Consider the following 23,908-nt stretch of genomic DNA (forward strand, 5'->3'; position numbering starts at 1 on the left):
TTAAATTTAATCACAATTATACCAGTGCATTAATGTGGCATTCCGCATTGTTTCTTGTTTACGAGCATCTATTTTTTAATTGGATAATGATGTCACGTGATTGATCGTGATTGGCCAGAACTCAAATGAACCAATACGTGATTATTTAGTTCATTTATTGTTTTAAAACGGTGTTTAATTACCGCCTCCAACTTAGGCAAGTTTTTAACGTTTCTAATTTTAAAGTTTTATTTTTTATTGTTGCGCAAGTAATAAGTAACAAAAAATTTTTACGTGAGTTGTTACTGTTCATCCTTTGTCCTGGTTTGTTAGGTCAGGTCAGTTACATTATAAATACTTTAAAACTAAAGAACCATTGAAATAATTTAATATTATTTTTAATGTACGCTTAGTTTCAAAGTATTTATAATGTAACTGACCTGACCTAATCGACCATTTTCATTAATTAGGCATTCACAAACACACGGCAAAATAAAAAAAATGGCGACGGTCAAATGATAAACACATGTCTTGTATGCAAAATAAGAACGGCGATATCTCCTAAAGTATTTGGAATTTCTTATCTCCACCGCTTTTAATGAAAAGATGAAGTTGAAGAGCATTTAATAAAGGCATTTTCGGACTTTTAACATTTTTTTTCGCAAATACCGCTCAACTACATATGATGAAATTTAAAAATTCGATATCTCCTAAAGTATTTAGAATTTCTTACCTCAGCCGCTTTTAATGAAAAGAGGAAGTTGAAGAGCGTCTAATAAAGGTATTTTCGGATTTTTAACATTTAGTTTCGCAAATACTGCTCAACTACATATTTACCGTATTTTTTTATGTTTAAAACAAATGTTTTTGGATCTATAAAAAATTTAAATTTTCTCATATTCTGACTCAAGCACATGAATAACTTATTATTTTTTAAAAAATTGAAATACAGCACTCAATAGTATGCATAATGAACTCCTAAATTACCAAAAAATAATAAATTACGTTGATCGGCTACTGAAATAATGTCTACAAGAAATGTCATATATTTTAACTTTGAGTGCCAGCTATGAGAAAACAATAAGTTATAGCGAAAATTTGTTTTGCACAGAATCTTGTATGTATGCCAACATAAAGACAAAATAATATGCTATAAATAAATTTGGGCCTAACACCCTTAATAATAACATGTTTACCATGTTGGACCGAAAAAAAACTGTAAATATGTAGTGTACCGGTATTTGCGGGGGGAAAAATGTTAAAAATCCGAAAATACTTTTAATATATGCTCTTTAACTTCCTCCTTTCATTAAACCCGGCAGAGATAAGCAATTCCAAATACTTCAGGAGATATCACCGTTCTTAATACAAGACCTGTTATTATTATTACTTATTAACCTGCAATTGGGCTTTCACCCGGTGGCAAGAACTCCCACTCACTCCCCTCCCCCCCCCTCCATCAGCTTTCTCCTCAGCTCCCTCCCATCCCTGACCTCCACCATTTCCTCCCCCAGCCCATTCCACTCCCTCCCCGTCCTCACCAGGAAGGTGTTCCGCCCTCTCTCTGTCCGCCTCCACACCCTCTGGAGCTTACATCTGTGGTCTCTTCGTCCTCTGTACTCCCCTCTATGTACTTTGCTTCCCAATTGCCCCCATCCCCCTTCCCCCTTCAGCACCTTGAACAACCTGACCAACCTTTCCACTCTTCTTCTCCTCTGTAACGTTTCCCACCCCAACTCCTTAATCATTTCCGTTGGGCTATGCAGTTTCCCATCCTGCCCCTCCCTCCTTCTCCACATTCCCATCACCCACCTAGCCGCTCTGCGCTGCACCCCTTCCAGCTCCTTCACCTCAGTCACCAGGTAGGGGTCCCAGACCGCCGCCGCATACTCCAACATTGGCCTGACCAATGTGGAGTATGCCTTCTCCTTTGTCCTCCTCCCAGCTCCCTGCAGGGTCCTACCAAGCAACCCCAGCGCCTGCCTTCCCCTCCTGACCACCCCCTCTATGTGCTCCGCCCATCCTAGGTCATTTTTCAGTGTCACCCCCAGGTACTTATATCCTGCTGCCTCTCTTATCTCCTGCCCCTTCCAGTAATATACATTTCGTGTGACTTTCCTCCTCTTTGTAAATCTGACAACTTTTGTCTTACCAACATTCAAGGACATTCCATTTTTCTCCGTCCATTGCTCCAACCTTATCAAGTCCTCTGCTAAACATCCCCCTTCCCCCACAACCTCATACACTACACAGTCATCTGCAAATAGCCTCCATCTGGCTTTCATGCCCTCCCCCAGATCGTTTATCATAATTGTGAACAACAGAGGCCCCAGCACACTCCCCTGTGGCACCCCCGACGTCACTTCCCCCTCCTCGGAGCTTTCCTCACCCACTCTCACTCTTTGTCTCCTATTCCTCAGGAAATCACCCACCCAGTTTACCACCCTTCCATCCCTCACCAGCAACTCAACCTTTTCCATTAACCTCCTATGGGGGACCTTATCAAACGCCTTTTCAAAATCTATAAAGATTGCATCTATCTGCTTCCCCCCGTCCACCGCTTCCACCAGGTCTTCCAACAGCCCAGCCATCTGGGTCTCGCATGAGAACCCCATCCTGAATCCATGCTGCCTGTTATCCACCCACCCCAGATCTTCCATTTCCCCCTTTACGTACCTTCCTACCAACCTCTCCATCACTTTTCCTACACAGGACGTCAAACTGACCGGCCTGTAACTTCCTGGCTCCGCCTTATCATTTCCCCCCTTGTAGATGGGAACTACCACTGCCTCCTTCCATTCCATTGGTAGTTTCCCCTCCTCCAGAGACTGCTTGAAAACCTCCAACAGGTACTTCCCAATCTCTCTATCACCCAACTTCAAATGACTATTCCCTATACCATCTGGCCCAGCTGCCTTTCTCCCTTTCAACCTCCTGATCACCTTAATTACATCTGTCAGTCGCAGCTCAAAGGCCTTCCTGCCCATTAAACTGTCGTCCTCTTTACCCTTCCATGCCTCCCTCTTTGTAAATACTGCCAGATATTGCTCCTGCAGTAAGTCTGCCTTTTCCCTGTCCTCTGTATATTCCTGCCCCCCTCCTCCTCTGAGAACCCCTATTCCCTCCTCACCCTTCACTCTTCTTATGTATCTGTAGAGCTCCGTCCCATTTACCGTCCCCCCTTCCCCCATCAGCTGTTCCATGTAAGCATCCCTTGCTTCCCGCGATTTCCTCCCTAGTTCCTTCCCAAGCGCCTTCATTTCCGCCTCTATCTCCTCTCCCCCAAGCTTCCTTGCCCTCGCATGCAGCCTCCTACATTTCCTTTTCAACACTTTCAACTCCCTTCCATAGTAGGGAGGGTCACCTCCTTGGCCTACCCTCCTCTGAGGTACAAAACGTGTAGCCATCTGCAGCAGAATATTTCTTAAGGCAGCCCATTTACCTTCGAGGTCCTCTATATCTACCCATCTACTGTATTCCCCCTTCAGGAATGCCTCTGCCCCCACTCTATCCGCCTTACCCCAACAGTTTACCACGTTTCCCCTCCTTACCCCCTTCTCCCTCCAGCCCACGTCCAACTCCACTACTGGGATCCTGTGGTCACTGATGCCCTCCATTACCACACTTCCCCTGACCGCCTCCATTGGTCTCACAAGTACCACATCCAACAGGTTCCCGTCATCCTGCTCTCCTCTCCTGGCACCTTTTCTGGTGCTTTCAGTCACCACCTGCTCCAGTCCTCTGTTTGCCAGTTGAGATGCCCATCTCTGTTCCCTTGACCCCATCCCCTCCGGCCCCTTTTCCCATGCCACCCCTGGCATGTTCAGATCCCCCGCCACTATCACCCACTTGCCTTCCCCTAGCATGTCCAACCTGTCCTGCACCTCCCGTATGGCTTCATCCCCTTGCCCTGGTGGCCGGTACACCGCAATCAGCCGTACATTTTTCTCTCCTACCTGGAACTGCATCTCCAATAACTCCGCTCTCCCCCCAACCCATACAACCCTACCACAGAGTCCCTCTCGCATGCACACCATTACCCCTCCTCCATTCCTGTTTCTGTCCCTTCTAAATATTTCAAAGTGTGCTCTCTTCAGTTCCCCATCTCTAATTTCCTCGTCCAACCATGTCTCCACCGCTACAATGATATCCGCCCCATAGGCTTCCACCCTGCCCCAGAACTCATCCACCTTCTTATATATACTTCTACAGTTTATAACTGCGACTTTTACATATTGGCATTTTCCCCTTTGCGCCTCTGTCCCTTCCGCCCTGATACGAGTGCCCCTTCCCCTTAGAACCCCGATTTCCAGCACTCTTGCAGCCCTATCCAACTCCACCCCCCTCTTTCCTCCTTCCTTGCTCCCCGTCCAACCAATCTGAGTTTTGTTGTCTTTAGCTGTCACCTCCTCCCTAGCATTGCTATCAGCACTATATTCACAATCACCCCCCTTCTCTCCACCTTCCTCACTATCTAGTTGCTATCTTCTTCCCTGCTGCTCAAACCTTGCCCTTTCCAAATGGCCAGAAGTCTCCCTTCCTAGCAGGTCTCCTAGCATCCATTTTCCCCTCTCTGTTAGGTGAACCTGATCCCTGCCCACACAGTCCTGCCCCACCCATTTCCTGCTATCTACCAACATGGCTCCCAAGTCCCTACACACCCTCTCATACACCTCGCTGACCGCAGCAGCCTTGACATAGTTTATACCCCTCCTTACTAGTACCCCACTGACCACAACTCTGGCTACAGGGAACTTCTCCTTCACCTTGCCCACTAGCCCCCTCATATCCTCCTCTACTTCCCTCCCCACCACTCTACCAGCCACATCATTTCCCCCTACATGAACAACCACCACCTTAACTTTACTGCTTCCTTTCATGCAGCCTACCCTCTCCCCCAAGTTCCTAATCTTTGCACCCCCAAACGCAGCTTTATATATACTTCCTTTCCCCACCCCCTGCAATTCTACCCCCTTCACAATAGAGCTGCCCAGGAAAATCACTTCGGGCTCCTGTCTAACTATTGTACCCCTTTTCGTATCCCTGCCCTCTTCATGCCTGTTCACATCTACGTTGCTTGTACCCACAGCCTTACTGCCGGCCTCCTCCCGCACCCTCCTTGCTACCCCTTCATTCTGCAACCTGACACCTGTTTCCTGAACTTCCCCATTACATGCCTCTGCATATGTGGCCTTAACAGCTTGAGTCCTTACTTTCTCCCTCCCTTCCAGCTCCTCCACCCTCCTGCGCAGCCTATCTACCTCCACATCTGCCTCCTTTCTCATCTGCCTTTCCTTCTCAACTTCCTCCTTTGTCCTCTTCAGCTCGCACTCCAGCCTTTCGACCCTTACTAACACACTTCTCAACCCATCCTCCCTTTTTACTTCTTCCTCTACCCTCTCTAATCTATGTTTTATTTCCATCTCCTTCCTGTACAACACCTCACCTAATCCTTCTTCCAAATCGACTTCCCTCCTTGTCCCACTCAGACCCTCAACAATCTTTCCTCCCAGAATATCACCAATGAAATTGAGTGCCCAGTCCTTACCCACATCTACATTCCCTCCTTCCCTCTGAGTTCCTGACACCCCACCTACCATCTCCTGGCTACCACTGCTTCTTGCCATTGCCACTACACTTCCTGAACCCTTGTTATCCTTGTCACAATCCTTACACATCCACTCCTGCCCCAGACTACCCAGCTCCCCCTCCTCTAGTCCTGCACACTCCGTATGGACCCAGCCTTCGCATTTGTCACACCGTACACCACTCTCTCCATCTTTCCACACCTTTTTACAACCCACACATTTAAGCTTCGACTTACATTTCACCCTACCCATTTTGTCACAATTCACTATTCTACACTAACCTATTACCCAAATAACTTAAATAATATATAATCCTACTGTAATAACCAACAGATAATCCTACACCTTAGATCTTATTTCTACTCTAATTAAACGGCCACGTGGCGACCGCAAGTCAACACAACACTACTACCTCCTTATGCAAAAGATTAAACACTAAAACCCTTAATTCTTATCTACATTGATACAAAATACATAATGTTACGCTGCTATCTTAGTATACTCCCTTCTCAACTCCTTTGTACTCCTATAATTCCACCATTTCCGCAGAGCTCAATTCCACATCACATTACTTGCCCGCCATCTTCCAGTCTTGGTGCTGCAATATTGATAATGGAAAGTAAAAAGAAAAATTTCACAGAATTAGAGAAAAATATATTGAAAACAATTTTGGTTAAATATAAAGATACAGTAGAAAATAAAAAAACGGATGGTGCATCTGTTAAAGTTAAAAATGAAGCTTGGTGTTAAGTCGAGGCTGTGCAATCATTCACCCGACGCATTTTTTTTTTTAATTTTTCCGTGTGTTCATGAATGACTAATCAATTAAAATGGTCGATTATGTCAGGTCAGTTACATTATAAATACTTTCAAACTAAGCGGACATTAAAAATAATGTGAATTAATGGATGTAATGGCTTCCGACCGCAGCTGTTTCATTTACAGCAGTGAAGCGCCATAACAGCTAGAAAGATTATAAACAAAATATATTAAAAAATTGATAGGGAAGCACACGCAATAAGTTCTCACCTTTAAAATAATTTTTTATTGCACTAACACCATCACTCAAAACCAATTTTCCCCCCCCCTTCCAATCTCACATACAATTTTCAGCGACGTTTTTTATACCCAAAACACAAATTTTCATATCCTGAGCTTTTTAAAAATAATTTTAAGGTTTCCTTTCAGCAGACGTAGATGATTACTACCGCAAATCTTCGGCAATCATTGTAACGCCTTCTTACAGAATCCACATGCAAAAGTCTGTCGTTCCTTTAAAATAGCAAGTCAACCAACCTTGGAGCTTGAAGAAACCTGTCATTATGCAGCGTTGCCATGCGGCGTTGTCAAGTTTTGAGTAAGCCTCGTTCCATGATTGTTCAACACATTTTACGAAAAATTGTGCATCATTTACGGGTAAATACAATACAAGTCAGGTCAAAAACGGAAAACAAATATAAAGATGAATAAACTAAAATGTTCATCATTACATCCACCATATACAATTTTTTCCAGTTGCCAACAAACAATAAAACTTAACTATTCTCCGTTCACTCTTACCCGAGTTTTGGAATAAACAAAGTCTCTTGTAAACAAACATTTTCATTGGCTGCCGGCCGCCGCGCACATTATTCATGCGCAAGAAATAGTCCCTTAGTTACGTACCATTTGTAAGTATTTTTACACTGCCTTTTTTATAACAATTGTTGTTATATAGCATTATAGCGTTTCACCATTAATATCCAATACAGTTTAATGTGTCAGCAAGTATTTACTTACAATTATGTTAGCAGATGCCGTGTGTACAGTGTACAGTTTAGGGCCGGTTTTATGACCTCCGGCTAAAGTTCCGGCTAAAATTTAACCGCAGGCTAGCTCTTATTTCGGTTTTATGACTCCCTGTTAACGTCTACCTTCCGGCTAACCTAGCGGGTGGATGAACCGGCCGCTAGCTGCTTAACCGGAGGCTAAGCAACAGAAAATAAAATGGCGATGTATCAGGCGAGATTAGTTGTTGTTAGTGATGATGACTATTTGAGGAATTCTATTGAATATTTGCAGGATGCGATGGAATAATTTATTACTAAATGTAAAATGCTTCGCTTTCGTCAAAGTTTTATTAAAAATTACATGGCATGAAAGTGTAGTCACGCTTTTCTATTCTCGTCGAGTCGTGTATTATTATTTGACTTTAATTGATCACGAAGTACATAAACGTATGCTATGTATATAAACTTAAATGTTCCTGCTTAAGAATATGTGTAAATAAGTGAATTTGAAAATTGCAAAACGAGGGTTATATTACCGGTAGGTACCTATAAAATGCGTGTTTTCGTGGAAGTTGTATCTGTGAATTTTTATTCGTAATACAGTGGACGTATGCCGGGAATGAAATGCACTTCATACGACTTCAAACGTGGTTATAATTCAATGAATACAATTGAATGTGAAAATAAATGTTACCCAATTATCCCTTCCCTATTTTACAAACCATTAGGTACTTATTATCTACCTGCCACGCAAGTGAAAAACGAAAACAGCACTGGAATTATTCTGTTTACCGTATCCAAGTTTATCCCTTGATCCTATCGGCATGACCCTTTATATGTTGGTCTTGTTTTACATTATACTTGCTGTTTTAATTTAGAATGTTGAAAAATCCTGTACACAACACAAAATACCTAACATATCACGATGCAAACAAATTATGTCAGGTCTTGTAAAAATATATTTCTTTCGTATACATTTTACAATCATAATTATTTCCCCAGTGAATATATCTAGGATCTCTCGACCTACTAAATTAAAACAGCAAACATCCTATACCACAAACTAATTCCATCAGGATCGGATTCATTTGGATACGTGATACGAAACTATTAGTACAAAAATGAAACCTACACCAGTGAAATGAAAATCGACAAGTATTTTCCCGAAACGGGGTCTATATTATTTGATTATGAAATAAATTTATGAAAGAAATAAGTGTTCTCTAGCAAAAATGTCATCCCTATTTATTTGTTGGTATAGAATTACTTCGTTAGTTTTGGCTTAATATATAACCTAACAAAATCATGAGTTCCAATACAAGAGTAAAGTTGAAAACACACGGTTTTGAATCGTAAATTGTAATTTTATGGTTTAATACAAAGCAGGTTTGACGTCAAAGTAGTTTTTGGTTAATTTAATTATATCTGTTGCAAGATAAAGTTCGCGGCATATTTCTTTACTGCAGCTGTAAATATTCCGAATCACAATACAAACAAACAGCTGACTAACATTCTACCAGAAAAAATAACTGTCTTGCAACAAAAGTTACCAAATTCTGTTTTATTTCATTACCAACACACCCATTATTACACCACACGCTTCGTCAGGTTACGGTTAGCCAACCGCAGGCTAAGTATGGGTCATAATACACCTCTCGTTCGTTAACCGGAGGCTAGCCTTACCTGGAGGCTAGCTAACCTGAGGATTTAGCCGGAGGTCATAATATCGGCCCTTAGAGGTGTAAAAGTAACGAAAAAAAGCGTACCCGTATGTATTCGTTACTATAACAATCAGTACTCGTTACTATCGTATCGTTACTCGTTACTTCTGATACCGCATAACATGCAACGAATCGAGTCGTATTGCGTACGCGTACAGTATGACGTCGCGTAAATAATAATAAATAGAATATATACAATTAACAATATTTGATAATTAACAGTTATTGTTAACCAAGAAACAATTAAATCTCATTAGAGCGGCTTTATTATATTATCTCTTTTAAGATAATAAAAAAAAAACGTTAAAATTCGGGATAATAAAAAAACAAAAACGTACATATTTCTAATTTGTAAAAAATACTTTCTTTCGTTGTTTCTGTACCAATCTCAAATTTTGTCTAGATACACTATACCTTTAATAAACAGTAAAAAACTTGGACGACGAATTTCCAAATTATGCTTTACTTTATAAACAAACATCGTTCTTTGTAACGTAAATTCATCGAATATGCGCGCGCATGCGTGAAACATACGAAACATGCGAGTAACGAAATGCAGCCGTGTGTAACGTTTCGTTACTCGTATATAGACGGCGCACCCGTTACTCAGTAACGAATACATACGGTTTGCTGCAGCTCTAGTACAGTTGATGCCCGGCGCAACAGTTGTATTTCGAATTCGCGCGCGCACGGTTTGTTATGGCTGACGCCGGACCGAGTTTTGTAAAGCACAGAACGGGAAAGCTTTCGAAAAGTGCACAGAAAACTATTGAGTTGAATGTTTTTAAAAAATTCAGACAAATATTCGGATTGTCGTGTGAACGATATCGCGAGTTTAACTGCGGAATTTACGGGTGTTTCGAAGAGCAGTGTGCATCGTGCAAGGAAAGAATTACAGAACACTGGGACATTAACATCTCCCAGGAAGAAAAGGAAACTTGAGTATCCTGTTATCAAAACTTGTGATTTTGTGCAGACGGCTATTAGTCGTAAAGTGCATAGTTTTTTCTTCGCAAATGAACCTCCTACGCTGAACAAAGTGCTATGGTGCTTCCTGTTATATTAATTCGCCGTTATTTTATTATCACCGACTGTACTGAAGTGTGTGTTGCAACTAGTGCTTGGCGCGCAAGATGAATTCAGCCTATCACTTGCTGACGCGGCGCAGTGATACGACGGTGTTTTTTTATTTCAAAACTCAGCTACGAGTGAACGGAGAATAGCTCCTCATATTACATATTGCTGTACCTGCTGCGTCACGTGTTCGCAATCAGGTCAACGAATGAGGGAATTGGTGTACAGATGGAACAGCCTCACAAAGGATACGAATGCATGCAGATTATTGGTCGAAAAATATATCATAACAGTATGCTGCCTGCGGCAAAAGGTTTTGACGGTAATGTTTTTATTATTTTGAAAAAATTTTCTAAAGTTTAACTATAAATAAAGTTTAAGAGTGTAAAGATAAACTTTATTGCATTATTTTAATTCTGAAATGATGAACATTATGTGCAGGAAGCATCTATTAATGCAAACATTTTGAATGAAAAAAAATTAACATAGGGATACATGGAAGTGATCACGGGAATAATTATTTAAACATTATAAACGGGAAAACCTTTTAAGCGGGAATGTCTTCAGTGAGTTTTACTGTACAATAAACATTTGCTATTGTACAGTTTGTATGCTAAGTGTGTCTATGATGAAAATATTTCTGTTCCCAGACACAATACAGAATGAACAGAAAATAAAATAAAAGCAGCTACGAGTGGCCAGGCACACGGGCAGGGCAACTACGCATAGTGGGTGCTCTGCAGCAAAACACCTGCAGATATGCACCACAGGCATAGCATACAAGCAGTGTGGAGATGAAATCATTTACAGTTGAAGATGACACCAAGATTTTTTATACTAGACGATCTGCAATTTAAGTGTTATTAAGTATATAATCATGCCTAATTGGTTGAATTTAAATAATGATATAAAAAAAATTAGTTTTAACTTTGTTAAGAGAAACAAGATTAAGTTTACACAATTTGTCAGTTTCAGTAATGCCACTATGGAGCAGATTACAATTGTTTAAGGAATGAATTTCTCTATAGATTTTAAGGTCATCAGCAAACAACAAACCCGCATTATGATGTAGAACCTGAGTTCTATCATTAATTCAGATATTAAATAGTAGGAGAGATAGCATACCACCTTGAGTAACAGAAGAACTAGCAGAATATTAAGAATAATTATGGTTGTTTATTGATACAAAGAAACATGTCTTCAAGGTAGCTAGAAAAACCAATTTATGAAATTATCACTGAGGCCAAAGTTTGATGATTTAACAAGTAAAAAATATAGTCATTACAGTGTCAAAAGCTTTTGCCAGATCAAAATAACAGGATTCGACCTGCACCATGTTAATAACTTGATTGTCAATTGCATTGAGGAAAGCACAAAAATTTGTGGCAGTGGTCATACTATGTCTGAAGCAATGTTGATTGAAAGATAATCTATTTTTTATTGGAAATGATTTGTTTGAAAATAATTTATTCAGAGATTGCTTCATAAACATTAAGTAATTAGATAGGTAAACAAATTGGAACACTCAACTTACTTACCCCTTTTGTGGATTGGAATAACCTTTACTGTTTTCCATTCAAATGGAAAAAATCTTGTTTTTTTAAACTTGTATTGAAAGTATGTTGCAGTAGATGAATTAAGAGGTATGACCTCCTTTCAAGATTAATTTTGGTATGCCATTACTCCTGTTGACTTAGTAGATTGTAAAGATTTTATGCCCCAAAGGCCACAAAAGTTGCACCTCCCTAAAGAGTTAATTAGTTTTAAAAAAAATCCAAATGAACTTATTCAATATCCCCACTGTGTGATATCCAATAACAATGCTACACTTTTCAATACTCAATACTCTTATTGGATGACAAAAGTAGGCTATAATAATTTGGTGGCAGGATAATATAGCTGTTAAAAGCTGCAGTTGCGTGGTAAATGAAACAGAGTATAACTAATATGATAAAAAACAGACCTTCGAAATGTGGAAGAAGAAGATACTTGGTTTTTGACTCCGTAAATAATAAAGTAAAATTTAGGTAAAATTCGAAATTGTTTTCAGTTTCCATAAATCAACCCTTGTCCAATTGTCTTTTGCAGTGTGTGACTGTTTTGACTAGCAAAATTTAGTTCTATATCACAAGAAAACTAAACAAAACTGCACAATGTGTATTCATGGTTGCTACAGAAATAGAATCTTAGAATTCCCTGACTTTTCCCTGTTTTCCAGAAATTTAAGAGAAAAATTCCCTGACTTTCTTATGAAGTACATACCATAAATATTAATGTGCATATGATTAAATGTAATATAAAAATTTCAACATGAGGTAAAATAAGGTTTTTTTTTTATTGTGTTATTTTGACGGCAGAATTGCGAATGTTTTTTTTTTTTCCTTCGACATGGCTGGTGAGAGCTCTTCGGCCCATATTGCTGAGTTGAATACTTTTGTAGCACAAAGTGCAGTACGCAGGATTATGTTTTTAGCAGAGGGTTTGATATGCTGAAACTGTGACTCCTTGAGCCAATTCTCCTTAAAAGTAGTTTTCTTCGACATCTCTAAGCTAAAAAAAAGTACATAATATTTTCATGTTAGGTTAAAAAATTATTGTTTATGAATTCTTAAAAAAATATTACCACACAAATACAAAAACTATTACAAATTCACACCTAGCAATATAACCGGCCTACTTTGAGAATTACAATAGCAGCATTACAACATGCAATACTCTTACATTCTTACAATGTTAACTAACGCTTCTGGGGAAAAACATGTTCAGTTATGCATATTTTTTTATACACAATGTAAGTGTCACGCAACAGAACTCACGGATTATAATGGTTGGGAAAAAGTAATTAAAAAAATAGTTAGAAAAAATGCAAAAACATAACCGCATACAAAACCCACGTGTTTTCGTATCAGTTTGGTAGTTTTCAAAATGAGAATTGGTATTGCTTTATCAAAATGCACTTTATTTTCTTATGATCTCATCAAAAACTAACTTCACCTGAAACAACGCTTTTAAATTCACGTAATAAGCTTTTTACTCATCTTATTCCACGTGAAAATAGCCTTCAAAAGATAAACGACGCCATGCCTGTTCTGTAGTTCACTGCATGGAACGGAACAAAACACAAAGTCTCAAGGGCAAATTAAAAAGGATCAAAACACGAACAAATGAAGGCCGGGTTCGCTAGTGAACAAACGAGTGCCTGGATTGGCCAGAAGTTATGGTGGGTGGTTGTAACAGCCTATTGCAACGGACAATCGTAGACCAAGTAAAAAAAAAGTTGCAGTTGCCGTGTGCCTTAAGCAGCAGCCTTTTAGCGAAGTCGTTCGGTAGCGGTACGAGCGTATCAAAACAAAGCTTTGTTTGAATTATAAGCAACTTTAAAATTTCCTGAATTCGTAGAATTTTCCCTGACATTTCCCGGAATTCCCTGACCATTTTAATTTCCCGGTTTTCTAGTCCTGTAGCAACCATGGTATTTTGACACTTACTCATCTGCTGCATTGATACAAGTCCCTGGTTTCTCGAGTGGACTTGTTACTACTTCAGAGAAGTCCGACTCATCAGCACTGCTCGAGTTTCTTGAAGAACTCCTGCAAGATAATGAAAACAGTTCTTTTCATCAAGTCCATCCAGCGGAACCAATAACTAACAACTGGAGTGTTAATACAAACAAATACATATAATTAAAACGAAAATTGTTACACTGATTAGTTAGTGTATGAAGATTGTAAAAAAAAAAAAAAAAAAAAAAATGTTATGAGATACATACTCTAGCACTGAGGATATCGGATAAGTTCCTGGATGGATATCTACGGCTGTCTCCAAGTTCTCGGGAGAGCTGGTCCTGAATGATATTCCTGCAGCTACACTCCCCAAGTTACATGCGCCTCTTCTGGAACAGTATTCATGGTGACAATCAACAAACACGTAAAATTAAATTCATAAGCGTGTATATTTTTATGGAAAACATTGTAACTCACACGTAGTTACGAAGAGCCTCTGGTCTGCACCTTTTTTTTCCTGCGTTCGGAAAAAAAAAAACCTGTATTTACTAGACCCGCGGTGAGTCATTGTACGCTACTGGTGTGTCCGGAGTGTCGGAACCTGGGCACGTGGGACAGCCCGGAGCAGGGAGCTCAGCAGCCCCGTAGCGGGACTCTCTTCTCCTGTCCGGATTCCATCCTGCTTCCCGCTCCAACTATACACTTTTCTCAAAGATTTTCATAGCGATCTAAGCGAGTAATAGTGCATACAAGACAAAACTATTTTTCTATTAAAAACATTTGGTACATAATAGAAGCTTCTTAACACCAGACTAAAAACAGTCCTTTCGTAACAAATAAAAATGATTCACATATATATTACAAAATGTCATCAAAAGATTCATTGGTAGTTTTCTAGAAGTTGGCTTTAAAAATTTATGTTCGAATAACATTTTATATGAAGCAAACAAAGCTGAAATGTAGGAATGAAAAGAATATACTGAAGCGTATTATTAATATACAACACAAAATATGGCTACCTAATGACTGAATGCCACACAAAAACACAGAAAGTAATATTTTTATTCGAAATACAGATTGTTGAGCTGTATTTTAAAGTTCTCATTTCGTCGTAAACAACACGTAGAATCTCGCAAGTCAAATGCAGGGTGTCTACCAGATCTAGTAAATTAAATTCCCTGATTTTTCCAGGTTTTCCAGGTCAAAAACTGAATTTTTCCAGGTTTTATTTAACACAATTACGACATTCCAAGAAACTGAAAAAAATTGCATAATATTACATTGACGGGTTTCAAAGTATTTCAACTTAATTAAATTAGTAAAAAAATTACCTTCTTCCAAACGTGGCCAAAGTGACTCAATTGATGGCAAATAAAACATGCTGCTACAAATATTTCACACACTTCCTTTTGCAAAAAAAAAATTAGTAAAAGGAAGCTCCCATCAATTTCGCAGTGACTCAACTTTTGCGTCTATTGCACTTACTTCAGAACGAGCCAAATCCAACATTCGAGCCTTCTTCAACTGCAATGCCTTGATCTCCTCTTCAACTCTTCTTTTTTCTGCCTTCTTCTTGTCTGTAGCTCCCTTTTCTTTTATTTTGTTTGCAGGGCTTCCTTACGCCTACAACTAGCCTTTCTTACATACTGCTCTACACCTCCAGAATGTTGAACAAAGTCATACATCTGTCTTTGTGCGATCAGTATTTCTTCCTGCAAGTTTTCAGTCAGCTGATTAGAATTCACTGAAACTCCTCTTTCCAATGATGCATTTCCATGGGAAAGTACAAACACCATCCTCACAAACTTTAGAAGGCCTGTTTTGGAAGCTACTGTATATGCCTTAAGAATGAGCATCCACAAGTGATCAAGGCGCCCGTCTTCTCGAGAAAAAGACGAGAACAGTGCTGCAGAATCTTGCAAGGAACATACCAACTGATATGATCACTCAATGTTATCAGCTTCTTGTCCTCATAGCCACCTGTTTTGAAGACAACATTCTAAACTGTACTTCACACGCTGTTTCCTCACACCCGAATTTAAAGCCACAGACGGACATAAGCAGGAAATTCCCTTGGTAAGATTGTACTTCAGGGGACTTTGTCTTGAAGTTTTTTTACCATAACCTTTAGACAGGTCCTATCATTTTTCTGTAACAGGACAGACTTTTCTGGTACTTTCTCTTTCTTGATGGCATGGCGTACTGCATAACCCAACTTGATATTGTTAGCAGTCAATAGATTTTCCTGGTTATCTACATCCAATCGAGATACATTGCGTTTCTCCCTAAAGCTCTTAAGTACTTCTGGTTTCAAAATTTTCCTGCCAAAGCTAATAAAACCAGTAAATCATAGAGAAAAGGTGCCACGGGTGCTTCACTTTGGAACATTGTGAAAAACAATTCCAGCTCTGATGCCAAAAAATGGAAGAATGTCAATTTTACTTTTAGAAGATTATCTTCAAGAGCACATTTCACTACACTGAAAGAGAGAGATGAAATAGAAACTTCACTAACAAATTTCTTTAGGTGGGGTAACGTTTTCATGGCACGCTCAGCAACTGCAGTATTCCATCTGATTGCACAAAATTTCTTGGGAAAAAGCTCTGATCCAGTTATTCTAATGTAATCTGCCCTCCTTGCAGATATGTGCTTAAACAAATATGTAGTAACTGTGCCTCAAAAAACTAAAAACGTCCCATTGTGTAACAGAAATTCCAGTTTTGAAAGCACCATGGACCGTATGAAGCCCACAGCTACCAATTTCTAGCAACGATGGTGAATCTTCACCAAAAGTGTCTGTGATATGTATTTTCAACACTAACAAAAATGTCCAGTTTACGTTGAGGGCATCCATAAATACTTAAAATTAAATGCACCTATCGGTATAATCTGAACGTGGGAAGCACATGCTGCAGCACGTCATGTCAGCAGGATAACAGACCATCTTGAACCAGTTTTTATCACATGATTTGATGCCACTTCCGAATCCGATGGTAAATAAAAGAATTTTGACGTGGGAACTGTTCGTTATTTGCCATTCAAAAATAAAAATGGGAGGGGATTCACATGATGCCACGTCAATGCAAGCTGATCAATAAACAAAAAACGTATTGCCAACTACAACCTACCAAACAAAAATTCCCTGATTTTTGAAAAAATTCCCTGATTTTTCCCTGATTATTCCCTGATTACAAAATTCCCTGATATTTCCAGGTTTTCCAGGTTTTCCAGGGTCAGTAGACACCCTGCAAATGTCATTGCTGTGGGCAGGTGACATGTTATCTATGACATTGCTTTGAGGGAAACTTCCTGAAATACATACTTTGTTTTAAAACTAACACTCAAGTACACATGTTTATTAATAAATAATACAGCAAAAAATGCATTTATGATCATTTTTATGTGGTAATTAGCGGAGTCACATTTATACATTATTTGCATGCACCACATAGACATGTCCAAGGCCAGGTTTATAAACTACACAAGGACACCACAACATAAGTAAATCGCAGTCATTTATAAAGCACGAAAGTCACAATACATCACCAACTATACAACTTGAAATTGTAAAACTATCTAAAACAAAATTTTTCCTGCCGTCTTCATTTGATAATTCATATTTATCATGAAATCAAACATTGTCGAAAATTTGATTCAAGTCATTTTCTTTCACTAAAACTGTATATTCTCATAACTATGTAAATAAATAAAGATTATTTAGTACATGGAAATTTGTGCTACAACATGACTTATGCTCTATAATATGAGTCTAAATTTGAACAACATTCTTTGGCAGCAGGTTTATGAGGTGAAAACGTAAGGTTGGTATGCACCTATGAAGTTGAAGCTGAACTATTTTATTGCAAATAATAAAATATTTAAGATGGCACACTTTTCATGTTATATAACTTTTTATAGAAAAAATTCTACAACCATCGCGGGACTTGGCACTGTCGTAAAATTATTTCATTGGAATATTAGTGGCGAGACCTATTTTTCCCATATATTTTTATGACTTATCTACGTGTCACATAACTATATTAATAATTCATCACTGACTGGGGAATTACCTAAAAATCTCACTTTTTCTCTGTCAAAGCAACATGCGAGTAGAAAAATGAAGAAAAAAAGTTTTTTTTTATGCCAAGGATAATTATTAGTATCTCCAATATATTTTTCTGTTGTCTGCTGTAATATTGCAAAAGGGATTGCAAGTCATACCCAACATCGGGCTAGAGAATGTTTTAAAACAGTAAAAATTGAATGCACTTATAGAAGCTGCCTTGACAGAATTGGTTATGTGAAAGATGTCAATAAAGATGCCCTACACAGAAATGTATGTACAACAGCCTGCACTTGTATTCTTGCACGTGCTTTAGATTTTGTTCTGCATGGCCGAGCACACTCGAAAAAGCGTATAATGTTGTGTAGGGTGATAAAGCCTGAGACCAGCGATGGGGAATAGGTCTAATTTATGTGATTAATAAATTATTATTTGTATTTCTAACGTCTCACAGACATGGATGGGGAAAACAGGAATTCCAAATAAAACCAAGAAAACTCACCAGCCAACAGTACACTATGCACCTTTCAATTGCAATAAAAATGAGTTTAATTATGCTGGGAGGATCCTAGTTGATTCGGACACTTTTCAGGAGCCTGCTTTTAGAGCTCGAGCTCAAGCTCAAGAGAAAACGTCATATATATCGCAAGTTCCAGCCGTCCACGCCAACAAGACAACCACGCTTCCAGAAACACGGTGGATCAGCATTCGCCGGTTATCACCCAAAAATGAACAGCCAACAAACGTTCGGGCACACATTCATCAAAAGAAATACTACACTATTTCCCTATTTTCAATATTGTTGCTCTAATTCAGCCTCCAATATCCAATTTAACCAATTTCCTGGTAAATTCATCTGACATACAAGTTATATATAACAGAGTAAGTTTAAAGTAATACTTTAATATTTAGGGACACCACAGTTATTTTCTCAAAAGCTTTTAGCTGATATTGTGTTATGTCCATCAATTAACTAACCGAATACAGTTTTCAATTTGACAGTACCAGCCAAATTTGGAAAAAGGATAGACTTTATTTATTAAGAAATATCAAGCAACTTGAAGATCTATTATTTTTTTCCTAAAAAACCATTAAAAATAAAATATGAAATCTATTATGACATTACATTGTAGCAAAATTCTATAAGTTTTCTATACCTAATTAGATGTGTACTGTGTCTTAATATCAACAATTTAATTAAACATAAGAAAATATTGTCAATGGTTCTGTGTGGAACTAAAATAAATAATATTTAATAAATAATGTGTGAAAGGTATCAGAATAAATATAACCTTGATTATATTAACGTAAATTACTACGTCTTCTAACGCATACATGTACAAACAAATCAAGAATTCAACAACAAATTACTATATATAATATAAATTATTATCAGTCTGCAAATTGCTCATACTATGTGGATATCAACAAAATTCTAACCGCAATGTCTCTATTGTCTTCCTAGAGATATTAACTTGTGAGTTATAGTAGGATAATTTAAGTCTCTTATCTTTTAACACAACTACACATTAAACTTAGCTAGAAATGTATTAAAAAGTTTTTTTTTTTCCAGCTCCAATTCTGCAAAGAACACAATCCCAACTTTCAAACTGAAGTGAAGAACCCACACTAATTTCCGAATCGACACGTCCCATTGGGAAAATGTACCAAATTACAATACTCAAATTTTTTTTAACGTTAATTACTTTCGCTTCCTGAAAAACACCTTCTGCACCCTATCAGTATATTCGCAATGTAGAAAGAGCAATACATTCATTCACTGTATGAATCAGTTCTGGAACCCACACTCAAAATATAAAATCCTTCCCAACAACCACCGTAAAAAGGTATTTCAAAATACTTGTCGTAATCCAAAATATTTGTCGCATCCCAGACCACCTCAGCTACCTCAAATTTTTAACCTGGAGAGTACATTCATAAACTTTTTCATAAATGAATTGGATGATGATAACCAATGTGAATGGCAAACTATTGGAAACTTGAATGAATAACATCTCTCGTACACAAACTGATATTATTTAACTGTTTTTTATTAATCTTTTCTAATTATTCACAAGTCGTTGCAGTTGCCATTTTCTGACCACGAGAACAAATACTTTTTGAAATTATGAGCAAATCACACATAACCTCTTCACTGACTCCAAAAACAGTAAGTTGACTGTTCGCAGGTACCAAAGGACAAATATTTAAATATATTTTGCAAATATATCCCGTGGTTGCATAGGAACTCACGGTAGGTACACGCCGAAAGACTCAATCCTCAGAACAAAGATGAAGTTCACTTGATCCTTGTTGTGGGTTAAATACCTAGAAATGTGGTCAAAAAATTCTAGTTACAGTTGGAAACGATAATAAAGGTTGACTACATATCAGCGCCTGACACACGACCTACCGGCTGCATCTACGCACCACCCAAAGTGTCAGGTGCTCGAACTCTCCAACCAATCACAGCACAGCCATCACAAGAACATAGTACACAGGCTTACTGCCCCTTGCACCGAGGATTTTCCAGCAAAACTTACAAGAAAAAAAACCCACAGATACTGGTGACATTAATATTAACCAATCACAAAATTACCTAGAAAAAATATCAGCCAATACTGGCACATGGCAACAACACAGAGTCCTTTCGCACGGCTATCAAACACCCTGCACTGGGCACACCTTGGCACCTGCTCGTTTAAACATGGACAAAAACAAAGCACTAAGGACAATTAATTTTTACACCCTCATTTACGAACAAGGCAAAAACAACAAGCACTACTCTCGTGTGAAGGCGCAAAAACTATACAAATTAACAAACGAGTAAAAATAACGCCTATAGACTTATTCAATATAAAACAAACTATCAGAATAACTTAAAAAGCATGAAATAATGTAAATTATGATTATACAATCTATGGCAAAAACACCAATACTTCTCAAAAGGAATATAATCAGTTATGTTCAGCATATTGATTAGGTTTTCTGATATAATTTAAATGAGGTGCAATAATAATTCGTTAATTAAACTGTGTAGCAAGTGGGGATAGTAGTTAACATGGGTCTACAGTCTAAAATGGTAAAAAAAAAAATACTAGTTAAATTTTAAACTCCTGCCATAGACAAACCGATTACACATAAATATTATATTTTCTCAATACACAACCAATATTACAAAGTACAATAATGTTGCCCGCAAATATCTTACGTCGGGGCTTTCTATAGTTAAAATAAAATTACGAAAATACTATTTTCCAGCACTGGAGACGTTCCTGTATTTACCCTGAAAACAGCGTTAATAAATACATGACAGTTCATGAGAACTAAACACTTGCCTAAACAAGAATATTAAGACACTAATTTCTATTTTATCACTGACAAAATAAATTAAATTTAATCTTTATTACCAGTACTTGTACAATATGAGACAATCAGAAAACTAACTGCATTATAATGATTCACGGAGTAAAGCATTTTTTTTGTTGTAAGTCTATAAAACATTGACATCATTACACTTGAAATAAAGTTAAATATAGACCATTTCCAAGCAATAAATACTATATAAAATAGTTGTGAACTGAATTTTGTAAGCAAGTCTGGATCTCAGTTGAAAAATCTCTCATTGGGTGCTTATTCTGCAGTGAGCAGCGAAATTACGGCAACATATTGCTCCATCTCTCTGTTTAAGCGGCTAGCAAGCCGTAGTAAACAAAACAAAAAAAGGAGATAGTATTCGCCAGTGATGTGCAACCTCTAACCTAGGTAACGCTGATGAAGTTGCTGGACCCATAGCAAATGCCAACGACGGTGGTCTGAATGTTGCATGATAAACAATATTTGGTATTACTTTGGATGTACTGGCCGTTGGTATCGATGAAAGCATCGAGTTCGCTCTACGTGCTCTGAAATCCCGTGTACGCTGGGTAGAGCTACGTGCAACCTTTTTAGGCTTTATTTCTCCAGCTAGCAACTTTTCCTCGCGCTTACGCTGCCTGTACTCTCGCATGTACCGAGCTCTTGATTCGCACATCCCTGGAAATTAAAAAAATTTACAAAATCTTACCGATTAAGTAATTATTTCATTTATAATTGATTCGTTAATTTATGACGTACCAATTTTATAAGGATTAACATGGTATTAAAGGAATGAACCTCAACTTTTAAAACATTATATCAATTACAGAATTAACACTCACTTATATAAATAACTTCCAGAAAAGAATTATCACACTATTAATTAACACAACACGTATTTTAATACACCACTTTAAACATCAATAACAACACTAAAAATCAAAATAAATATACGCCAAGGAAGAGAGAGAGAGTATACAGAATAGAAGCGTCCATGTTTAAAATGAAAAATCTTTGATTCGATTTAACCGTTCTGGAATAATTTGTATGGACTTGAGTCACACAGACAAATAATAACAAATAAAAAATTAATTTGCACCATTAATAATCAAATATTTTCCCATTAATTTAGAGGGTGTTTAAGTTAGCATTGTGACATGCATGGCCAATAAAATTTCTTTTAAGTTAAAATTCCATTTATCACTACATTTTTTTACATCTTCTTTATAAGACTTCTGCTGGAAATTTGGTGTTTCCACGTTTTTCTTTTATTGTTTGTATAATTTTAAATTATTTTTGGAAATTTTTATTTTTCTTTATAATTTAGTTACTTTGGGTGATTTACTCTTTGTTAGGCTGGTGTACTCCCCTTAGTTAAACTTCGTGCCAGTAGACTGAAGCACCTTTCCCAGAGACCTATCGGATCTTTTGCAAATCTAAGACTTCGTTGGCAGCCCGTTTGACATTTCCCTCGCTTGCAGGCACATCCCAGGTCTGTAATAATACTTCACTACATGACTAAAACTGCATACAACAGCTCTGGACGAGTTGTTACCATTTCTCAGAGACGAGCTGGCCGTAGACTTTACCGTCATACATACGTCTTAGGTTCACTTCCCGAAATTCACGTCATGGATGCTCACTCCCAGCATCGTTGCGCTTTTTGTCCACCCCCCTCCCCACACGGTTCTAGCAATTTGTCTAAGATTGACGTTGTCCGGCCGACGACCCCCCCCAGAGCCCGACCTGCACCCGCCAGTATACGCTCCCGCTAACGGAACACACCCCTGGTCATGACCCACCCGAGTCAGGCGAGCCGAACAGCGATTAAAGGCAAACCCGCGAAAACCTGAGTAGACAAGAGAAGAACCGTACCCATTCCTCCTGGAACATTAAATTAGGATTTTAGCGACAATAAAGTCTCTTCCAGACACACCCATTTAGAGTCTAGCGTAATGAGGTCAAACCTGGCGCAAGAGAGGCCGAGCCTCCCTCGGACGCCATGCCAGTTCGGCAGTTCAGCACAGCTCACGGACCAGGGCGGACCTACGTCCCACGGAGGGGCAACAGCCTTTGTCTTCATCGAAAGTAACGTCCGGTAAATATAGTCACTAATTAACAGAACCCCTTTTTTTACTTAACCTCTCCGTGAGTACCCCGTCCCCCTTTTCGGTCCAGGACCTAGTCCGACCGCATCAGTTTAAAGACACCCCGCACCACACTTGGTCAGCGGGGTTGATCTTCAGTATACGGCACGGGCCGCCTCCCGCAACTCACAGAACTTTACTTAAGGTCACGCGCACGGTGCTGACCACAAACCCGCAAGGGAGCTTGGACAAACTTAATTGCGGTGCGTGTTTCACCACAGTGGGCACAACACCCGCGCAGACACATTCGTATACGGGATTGGCCGTCTCCAACCGTCCACCCCTTAATTCAGTGTATTTTGTTTCCCGGATTTTGTATTACTAACTTACGTTACCCGAGTAACGAGTGCCACGTAACTTGTGCGCCCCCCCTTTTGTGTCCCGCCTTTGTGTTACGAAATTACGTTACCCGCGTACCCTGTGAGACGTATGAGACGTAACAGCGTCCGAGGCCCACGTAACGCGGAACACAAACAATACGGCGCCACGGAATAACGAGTAAACCCCCCCCCCCCCGGGGACCTCTGTAGAGTGTTGTATTGTGTATGACTCGCTCCTATGAATAAAAGGTACGACACCGCCACCTCAACTCCACGTCTCTTATTTAAACATCATCTCACGCAACACCGCCGCCGGCCCTAGTGGGCCACGCAGGGGCACATACATCCACGACCCCAAATTCACGACTAGAGCCGAGCTAGTCTGGC

General features: G+C 38.9%; 1 protein-coding gene across 1 annotated transcript in view; it reads right to left on the minus strand.

Annotated features, from left to right (window-relative positions):
- LOC134535401 (uncharacterized) overlaps positions 1-21,730 on the minus strand; it is a 45,964-nt gene extending 24,234 nt beyond the window's left edge. Inside the window, exons 1-4 of the mRNA XM_063374475.1 lie at positions 21,634-21,730; positions 19,951-20,047; positions 13,901-14,023; positions 13,620-13,721 (exon numbers count right to left, since the gene is read on the minus strand). Coding sequence (XP_063230545.1) covers positions 13,620-13,721; positions 13,901-14,023; positions 19,951-20,047; positions 21,634-21,730 — 419 coding nt within the window. The remainder of the gene's footprint in view (positions 1-13,619; positions 13,722-13,900; positions 14,024-19,950; positions 20,048-21,633) is intronic.
- Between the last annotated feature and the right edge of the window lie 2,178 nt (positions 21,731-23,908).

The sequence above is a fragment of the Bacillus rossius genome, chromosome 8 (genome assembly GCF_032445375.1).
Source record: "Bacillus rossius redtenbacheri isolate Brsri chromosome 8, Brsri_v3, whole genome shotgun sequence".
In the NCBI taxonomy this organism is placed as follows: domain Eukaryota; kingdom Metazoa; phylum Arthropoda; class Insecta; order Phasmatodea; family Bacillidae; genus Bacillus; species Bacillus rossius.